Below are 10,036 nucleotides of genomic sequence, written 5' to 3'. Positions count from 1 at the left end.
GTTGACTACGATGAGAGTTTCTCACTAGTATCTATGCTTAAGTCTGTCCGAATCATGTTAGCAATTGCCGCATTTTATGAAATATGGCAAATGGATAAACAAAATTGCATTCCTTAATGGATTTATTAAAGAAGAGTTGTATATGATGCAACCAGGAAGTTTTGTCAATCCTAAAAGTGCTAACAAAATATGCAAGCTCCAGGGATCCATCTATGGACTGGTGCAAGCATCTCGGAGTTGGAATATACGCTTTGATAAGTTGATCAAAGGATATAGTTTTATACAGACTTGCGGTGAAGCCTGTATTTACAAGAAAGTGAGTGGGAGCACTACAGCATTTCTGATAAGTATATGTGAATGACATATTGTTGATCGGAAATAATGTAGAATTATTCTGCAAAGCATAAAGGAGTGTTTGAAAGGAGTTTTTCAAAGAAAGACCTCGGTGAAGCTGCTTATATATTGAGCATCAAGGTCTATAGAGATAGATCAAGATGCTTGATAAGTTTTTTTTCAATAAGTACATACCTTAACAAGATTTTGAAGTAGTTCAAAATAGAACAGTCAAAGAAAGAGTTCTTGCCTGTGTTACAAGGTGTGAAATTGAGTAAGACTCAAAACCCGACCACGGCAGAAGATAGAAAGAGAATGAAAGTCATTACCTATGCCTTGGCCATAGGTTCTATAAAGTATGCCATGCTGTGTACCAGATCTATTGTATACCCTACACTGATTTTGGCAAGGGGGTACAATAGTGATCAAGGAGTAGATCACTGGACAGCGGTCAAAATTATCCTTAGTGGAATAAGGATATGTTTCTCGATTATGGAAGTGACAAAAGGTTCGTCGTAAAGGGTTCCGTCGATGCAAGTTTTGACACTAATCTAGATGACTCTAAGTCTCGGTCTAGATACATATTGAAAGTGGGAGCAATTAGCTAGAGTAGCTCCATGCAGAGCATTGTAGACATAGAAATTTGCAAAATACTTACGGATCTGAATATGACAGACCCGTTGACTAAAATTATCTCATAAGCAAAACATGATCACACCTTAGTACTCTTTGGGTGTTAATCACATAGCGATGTGAACTAGATTACTGACTCTAGTAAACCCTTTGGGTGATGGTCACATGACGATGTGAACTATGGGTGTTAATCACATGGTGATGTGAACTATTCATGTTAAATCACATGGCGATGTGAACTAGATTATTGACTCTAGTGCAAGTGGGAGACTGAAGGAAATATGCCCTAGAGGCAATAATAAAGTATTATTTATTTCCTTGTATCATGATAAATGTTTATTATTCATGCTAGAATTGTATTAACCGGAAACATAATACATGTGTGAATATATAGACAAGCAGAGTGTCACTAGTATGCCTCTACTTGACTAGCTCATTAATCAAAGATGGTTATGTTTCCTAGCCATAGACATAAGTTGTCATTTGATTAACGAGATCACCTCATTAGGAGAATGACGTGATTGACTTGACCCATTCCGTTAGCTTAGCACTCGATCGTTTAGTATGTTGCTATTGCTTTCTTCATGACTTATACATGTTCCTATGACTATGAGATTATGCAACTCCCGTTTACCGGAGGAACACTTTGTGTGCTGCCAAACGTCACAACGTAAATGGGTGATTATAAAGGTGCTCTACAGGTGTCTCCAAAGGTACTTGTTGGGTTGGCGTATTTCGAGATTAGGATTTGTCACTCCGATTGTCGGAGAGGTATCTCTGGGCCCACTCGGTAATGCACATCACTATAAGCCTTGCAAGCATTGTGACTAATGAGTTAGTTGCGGGATGATGTGTTACGGAACGAGTAAAGAGACTTGCCGGTAACGAGATTGAACTAGGTATCGAGATACCGACGATCAAATCTCGGGCAAGTAACATACCGGTGACAAAGGGAACAACGTATGTTGTTATGCGGTCTGACCGATAAAGATCTTCGTAGAATAGGTGGGAGCCAATATGGGTATCCAGGTCCCGCTATTGGTTATTGACCGGAGACGTGTCTCGGTCATGTCTACATAGTTCTCGAACCCGTAGGGTCCGCACGCTTAACGTTACGATGACAGTTTTATTGAGTTTTGATGTACCGAAGGAGTTCGGAGTCCCGGATGAGATCGGGGATATGACGAGGAGTCTCGAAATGGTCGAGACATAAAAATCGATATATTGGACGACTATATTTGGACTTCGGAAAGGTTCCGAGTGATTCGGGTATTTTTCGGAGTACCGGAGAGTTACGGGAATTCGTATTGGGCCTTAATGGGCCATACGGGAAAGGAGAGAAAGGCCTCAAAAGGTGGCTGCACCCCTCCCCATGGTCTGGTCCGAATTGGACTAGGGAAGGGGGGCGCACCCTTCCTTCTTTCTCTTTCCCCCTTCCCTTCTCCTACTCCCACAAGGAAAGGAGGAGTCCTACTCCCGGTGGGAGTAGGACTCCCCCCTTTGGCGCGCCTCTCCCCTTGGCCGGCTGCCTCCCCCTTGCTCCTTTATATACGGGGGCAGGGGGCACCCCATAGACACAACAATTGATCCTTGAGATCTCTTAGCCGTGTGCGGTGCCCCCCTCCACCATATTACACCTCGATAATACCGTTGCGGAGCCTAGGCGAAGCCCTGCGTCGGTGGAACATCATCATTGTCACCACGCCGTCGTGCTGACGAAACTCTCCCTCAACACTCGGCTGGATCGGAGTTCGAGGGACGTCATCGAGCTGAACGTGTGTAGAACTCGGAGGTGCCGTACGTTCGGTACTTGATCGGTCGGATCGTGAAGACGTACGACTACATCAACCGCGTTGTGATAACGCTTCCGCTGTCGGTCTACGAGGGTACGTGGACAACACTCTCCCCTCTCGTTGCTATGCATCACCATGATCTTGCGTGTGCGTAGGAAATTTTTTGAAATTACTACGTTCCCCAACATGTGGCCTGGTGGATCTCGGATTCGTAGGGGTGCCTTTCACCTACGACAACAAACGAGCTGCTGTAAACAATGTTCGGGTTCGACTTGATCGAGCGGTGGCTACAAATATGTGGAGGAACCTGTTTGCTTTCACTGTTGTCTCTCATATTACTTCACCATGTTCAGATCATATAATGCTTTTGCTCAAGGCCTCGGCCGACCCAGGGCCGACGGGTGCAAAACCAAGGAGGTATGAGTTATTCTGGGAGACAGATGGTACTTTGCCGGAGGTGATTAAGGAAGCATGGGATGCGGTGGGGGGTGTATGCAACCTTGCCCAGCTGCGTGACGCCCTGTCAAAGACCATGATCTCGCTCGGCACTTGGGGTAGGAAATTTGGGAATGTCACAAGGGAACTGGCTAAATCCAGAACCCAACTTGAGGAGCTTATGCACATGAATGCGGATCAACATGATATCCGCAGGGTGACAGATAAAATGAATGAGTTATTATATCAAGAGGAGATGATCTGGTTGCAAAGATCGAGGATCTCATGGTTGAAAGAGGGGGATCGGAATACTAAGTTTTTCCAAAATAAGGCTGTGTGGAGGGCACAGAAAAACAAAATCAGACAATTAACTGATAGTGGTTGTGTGGTGCACTCAGAATTTGCAGCGATGAGCGAGATTGCAAATAATTACTTTCATGAGATTTTCTCAGCGGATGCAACTCTTGTTGCTGCCTCGGTTCTAGATCTTTTGGAGCCAATGGTGACGGAGGAGGATAATGCTGAATTATGTGCGGCCTTTTCTGATAAGGAGATAGCGAACGCAATGTTCCAAATTGGGCCACTTAAGGCGCCGGGGCCAGATGGCTTCCCCGCGAGGTTTTTTCAGCGGAACTGGAGCACTGTCAGAGACGACGTGATTGCAGCGGTTAAGGACTTTTTTGTCACTGGAATTATGCCGGAAGGGGTAAACTCTACTTCCATTGTTCTGATTCCTAAAAACTCTAACCCTGCAAAGATTTCTGACTATAGGCCCATTAGTCTCTGTAATGTAATTTATAAGGTGATTTTGAAGTGCTTGGTGAATCGTCTTAGGCCACTCCTAGACACTCTGATTTCTCCGGAACAGAGTGCCTTTGTGCCAGGCAGGATGATCACAGATAATGCTCTTGTGGCCTTCGAATGTTTACATTACATCAAACAGGAGAAGGATCCTACGAAGAGTTTTTGTGCATACAAGCTGGACTTATCAAAAGCTTATGACAGAGTGGATTGGGTTTTCTTGGAGCAGGTGATGCAAAAGCGGGGTTTCACTCAGCGATGGATTGACTGGATTATGACTTGTGTCACATCGGTGAGATATCGTGTTAAATTAAACGGGACCCTCTTGGATTCATTTGCACCGTCGTGTGGGCTTCAGCAAGGCGACCCTCTATCTCCATTCCTATTTTTGTTTATTGCGGATGGGTTATCAGCGGTCTTAAAGAGTAAGGTTTCAGCTGGTAGTATAACACCAGTGAGAGTTTGCAGAAGAGCTCCTTGTATATCACATTTGTTATTTGCTGATGATACCTTGCTGTTCTTTGAGGCTACTAGTGAACAAGCAAAGAATGCTAAGGCAGCTTTGCTCTGTATGAGAGTGCTACGGGGCAAAGTCTGAACTTCAACAAATGCTCAATATTTTTTGGTGCTGCATGTCCAGGGACGATACAGGAGCAAGTGCGAGATGTTCTGGGTGTTACTTCGACGGTGTTTGAAGAACAATATTTGGGCCTCCCAACCCCCGAGGGACGCATGTCCAAGGGGAAATTTCAGAATCTTCAAACTAGTCTAACCAAGCGACTGATCCAATGGGGTGATGGCCTATTGGCGCAACCAGGAAGAGAGGTCTTGATTAAAGCAATAGCTCAAGCATTGCCAACATACACGAATGGTAAGGAACTTCTATTGCGGTTCTAGTAAAGGAAAGAGGAAAGTACATTGGAGAGGCTGGGATCACTTGCTACAGCCAAAGAACAAAGGGGTGCTGTTTTCCGGGACTTCCAGATGTTCAATCAAGCATTGCTAGCCCGGCAGGCATGGCGTTTGTTGACGAAACCTGAGAGCTTGTGCGCGCAAGTTCTGAAGGCGAGATATTACCCCAGTGGCAATTTGGAGGACACAGTATTTTCAGGCAATGCTTCTTCTTCATGGCTTGCGATATCTCATGGTCTTGATCTTTTGAAGAAAGGTTTGATATGGAGAGTTGGGAATGGGCGCAATATCAGGGTGTGGAGAGACAACTGGATCCCGAGACCATTCTCTTACAAACCAGTATCGCAACGGGGTCGGTGTCGTATTCAGTTTGTGGCTGGACTACTAAATGAGAATGAATCTTGGAACTTGGAGGTACTGCAACGATTCTTTGTACCAGCGGATGTGGAGGAAATATTGAAAATCAAAGCATCCCCTAGGCTTGGGGACGACGTTATTGCATGGGGTCCAGAGAAGCTTGGCAGGTTTACGGTTAAGTCGGCGTATAATCTAGCGTTTGAGGATGCTAACAGGGCCACTGCTGTGGCGTCTAGTTCGTCGTCGGACGGTAATCGTTCGTGCTGGCAATATATATGGAAGTGCAACGTCCCCCCTACAGTACATAACTTTGCATGGAGATTGTCGACTGATTCACTACCCACTTGGAAGAATAAACATAGGATTGGTTTGGAGTTGAGTAGTGCATGTCCTGTCTGTGGCATGGAGGAGGAAGATAATTTTCACCCTTTTATTAGGTGTCAGTTTGGCCGGGACTTATATGAGCAGATGTCCACCATATGGCAGATTCCCGAGCTGTTCGGGGAAGGAATGGCTCCTCAATGCGCTTGCCCAACTGAGTGATACTCAGCGATGCATGATTTTGCTAATCTTTTGGAGATGCTGGTACATACGCAATGAGGTAACTCATGCCAAACCGGCCCCTCCCATGTCTGTGTCAGTGCGTTTCCTCCAAAGGTACCTGGATGAATTGATTGGGATCCGGGTTGGTGAATGTTGGGATCCAGCAAAAGGGAAAGCAAGCATAATCTATGGTAGTGCAGAGCAGCAGGTGAAGCATCCAGTACAAGATACACCGTGGAAGCCTCCCAAGCGGGGCTGGGCCAAACTAAACACAGATGGTTCCTTTGTTGAATCAGATGGAGCGGGAGCCGGGATGATCCTGCGGGATAGCGCTGGGGCGATCATTTTCTCATCATGCAGAACCTTGTTTTCTTGTAGAGATGCATTGGAAGCAGAGCTATGTGCATGCATGGAAGGATTGTCTTTTGCAATTCAGCGGTCGGACCTACCAATTGAAGTTGAGATGGATTCGAGCAATGTTGTGTCTATGATTTCTTGTGAGGAGATGGACCGCTCACTGTACGCCCCTTTGGTGGGTGAGATCAAGCACCTGTTGAGTCTTAGAAAGTTTTGTATTACTCATGCACCTCGTAGTCAAAATAAAGCTAGTGATAAACTTGCTAGTTTCGCTAGAATTGAGGGTCGAACTATTACTTGGGTTGGTTCGGGCCCGGAGGAAGTGTTGAGGATTGTCCATGATGATTGTAAGAACTTGATCATTGAGTAATACAATTCTTTTCGCGCAAAAAAAAGAAAGCGTTCTCTGAACAGTCAGCTAGAAGGCTGCTGATCAGGAAGCTGGGAGTCTCCGTAAGCCAGCTTTCGGTCACAGCCACCGTGCAAGCACGTTTTGCACAAAGGTGAGCTGGACCATTAGCTGATTGATACGTCTCCAACGTATCTATAATTTTTGATTGCTCCATGCTATATTATATTCTGTTTTGGACATTATTGGGCTTTATTTTACACTTTTATATTATTTTTGGGACTAACCTATTAACCGGAGGCCCAGCCCAGAATTGATGTTTTTTGCCTATTTCAGAGTTTCGTAGAAAAAGAATATCAAACGGAGTCCAAACGGAATGAAACCTTCGGGAACGTGATTTTCGGAACGAACGTGATCCAGAGGACTTGGACCCTACGTCAAGACATCAACCAGGAGGGCACGAGATAGGGGGCGCGCCTACCCCCCCAGGCGCGCCCTCCACCCTCGTGGGCCCCCTGTTGCTCCACGGACGTACTCCTTCCTCCTATATATACCTACGTACCCCCAAACTACCAGATACGAAGCCAAAAACCTAATTCCACCGCCGCAACCTTCTGTACCCGTGAGATCCCATCTTGGGGCCTGTTCCGGAGCTCCACCGGAGGGGGCATCGATCACGGAGGGCTTCTACATCAACACCATAGCCTCTCCGGTGATGTGTGAGTAGTTTACTTCAGACCTTCGGGTCCATAGTTATTAGCTAGATGGCTTCTTCTCTCTTTTTGGATCTCAATACAATGTTCTCCCCCTCTCTCGTGGAGATCTATTCGATGTAATCTTCTTTTGCGGTGTGTTTGTTGAGACCGATGAATTGTGGGTTTATGATCAAGTTTATCTATGAACAATATTTGAATCTTCTCTGAATTCTTTTATGTATGATTGGTTATCTTTGCAAGTCTCTTTGAATTATCAGTTTGGTTTGGCCTACTAGATTGATCTTTCTTGCAATGGGAGAAGTGCTTAGCTTTGGGTTTAATCTTGCGGTGTCCTTTCCCAGTGACAGTAGGGGCAGCAAGGCACGTATTGTATTGTTGCCATCGAGGATAACAAGATGGGGTTTATATCATATTGCATGAGTTTATCCCTCTACATCATGTCATCTTGCTTAAAGCGTTACTCTGTTCGTATGAACTTAATACTCTAGATGCATGCTGGATAACGGTCGATGTGTGGAGTAATAGTAGTAGATGCAGGCAGGAGTCGGTCTACTTGTCTCGAACGTGATGCCTATATACATGATCATACCTAGATATTCTCATAACTATGCTCAATTCTGTCAATTGCTCAACAGTAATTTGTTCACCCACCGTAATACTTATGCTCTTGAGAGAAGCCACTAGTGAAACCTATGGCCCCGGGGTCTATTTTCCATCATATTAATCTCCCGTCAACAAGTTATTTCTAGCGTCGTTTTTATTTTACTTTCTTTACTTTGTATCTTTATCATAAAAGTACCAAAAATATTATCTTATCATATCTATTAGATCTCACTCTCGTAAGTGACCGTGTAGGGATTGACAACCCCTTATCGCGTTGGTTGCGAGGATTTATTTGTTTGTGTAGGTGCGAGGGACTCGTGCGTGGCCTCCTACTGGATTGATACCTTGGTTCTCAAAAACTGAGGGAAATACTTACGCTACTTTGCTGCATCACCCTTTCCTCTTCAAGGGAAAACCAACGCAGTGCTCAAGAGGTAGCACTGATCTACTTACATGTTAGATTACAAAAGAATGAAAACTAGTTGAAAGCTCTTCAATTTCTAAGATAATGGGTGCCACAACTGAACGACTGTTGAGGCGAGTGTTCCAGAGGTTAACCACCTCCAGGCTGTCGGTCTCCAACACCACATGCTCAAACCCTCTGAGATTTGCAAATATTACTCTGTCCTGAACAGCAAGGGCTTCTGCTATCATGGGTTCAGTAACTCCAGGGTGAGGTTTGCACCAGGCACCCAATAGGGCGGTAGACGATCTTGCCACACTGCCAGCTCCGCTCTTCCCTTCATCATGAACAACTGCCGCGTCGGTGTTAATCTTGACCTGATCTGGTTCCGGAGGGCGCCAACGGTGCCCAGGTAGAACATTTACATGTTGCATGGGAATATAAAGGAGTGCCAGAGCTTCCCGAGTGAGCCTCATCAAGCTGGCCGGATCCAACTTGTCCCCATCATGCGTCCCTCGATTGCGTGAAGTCCAGATGGACCACATCACAGTGATGATCGTGGCTCGTTCTCTAGCAGAGAACCTTGGTTCACATAAAATGTCGGATGCCCAAGTTGTGGGATGTAGCCTTGGTAACTTGATATCTAGGAGCTGACGTGCTTCGTCCCAAAATCCTCGGGCATGTGAACAAAACATAAGAGCATGCTGAAGATCTTCGTCATGTGCCTGACAAAGCTTGCAAGTGCTGATGTCTCGGATATGTCGATATTTGAGCGTGCATTCATCCGGCAGTATACCACGAAGTACCCTCCACCAGAACACACGCACTTTAGGGACCACCTTGAGAGACCACAGAGCTTTCCACAACTGCTATTTGTTCGCTGAAGCTTCTGTAACCGGCCCTTCTTCTCGAGCTTGAGGCTCTTTCTAAATCACTAGAGCTCGGTACGCTGACTTGACAGTGTAGGTGCCTATCCTCTCATGTGCCCATGCAAATGAATCTTCGCCCCCGCCTTGCCGCAGAGGGATGTTTAGTATGGCCTCGGCATCCGGTGCGATAAAGTTCTGTCGAACTAGATCTTGCTTCCAAGTCCAGTTATCTGAATCAATTAGGTCGCTGACTAGTGAAATGGTGGGAGCCATTGGTGTCAACAGTGGTGTCCTTGTGAATGTTGTTGGGATCCACTTATCAGTCCATGCATTGATAGAAGTACCGTCACCAACTCGTGTGACCATTCCTGCAAGCAATGCCTCTCGCCCTGTGATGATAGCCCGCCAAGTAGTTGACGCCGCCTTGGGTGCAGAAGCCTGCAGGAAATCAGAATCTGGAAAATACCTGCCCTTCATAACTCTTACGCAAAGTGACATTGGGTTTGTCAAGAATCGCCACCCATGTTTGCCTAGAAGAGCCAGGTTGAACAAATGGAGATCACCGGAAGCCCATGCCTCCCTGACATTTCGGTTTAGTTAGCTCCTTCCAAGAGACCCAATGGAGCGACCTCTTGTCGATTGAGCTACTCCACCAATACCGTGCCATGCTTGATACAAGTTTTGCACAAACCTTTTCGTTAGTAGGAAACAGCTCATGCTGTATGTGGGTATAGCCTGGGTGATAGTTTTGATGAGTATCTCTCGGCCGGCACACGCAAAGAGCCTCTCCGACCAACCCTGCATTTTGCTTCTGGACCTCTCACCGATGTGTTCAAAAGTGCCACTCGTGATCCGTCCAACCGCCGTAGGTAAGCCAAGGTATCTTTCGCTGAACACTTCTACCATGACACCTAGTGTTCCTTTGATAGTCT

At 45.8% G+C, this 10,036-nt stretch overlaps 1 protein-coding gene across 1 annotated transcript; it reads left to right on the top strand.

Moving 5' to 3' along the window:
* Positions 1 to 3,054: 3,054 nt before the first annotated feature.
* LOC141040670 (uncharacterized) lies at positions 3,055 to 4,892 on the top strand. The gene is made up of 3 exons (XM_073506787.1): positions 3,055 to 3,900; positions 4,063 to 4,117; positions 4,636 to 4,892. The coding sequence occupies exons 1-3, from the start codon at positions 3,055 to 3,057 to the stop codon at positions 4,890 to 4,892; spliced, it is 1,158 nt and encodes a 385-aa protein (XP_073362888.1).
* Positions 4,893 to 10,036: the final 5,144 nt, after the last annotated feature.

Source organism: Aegilops tauschii, chromosome 2 (genome assembly GCF_002575655.3).
Source record: "Aegilops tauschii subsp. strangulata cultivar AL8/78 chromosome 2, Aet v6.0, whole genome shotgun sequence".
Classification (NCBI taxonomy): domain Eukaryota; kingdom Viridiplantae; phylum Streptophyta; class Magnoliopsida; order Poales; family Poaceae; genus Aegilops; species Aegilops tauschii.
Note: the sequence above shows the minus strand (reverse complement) of the source record. Positions and strands in the feature narration are given on the sequence as shown.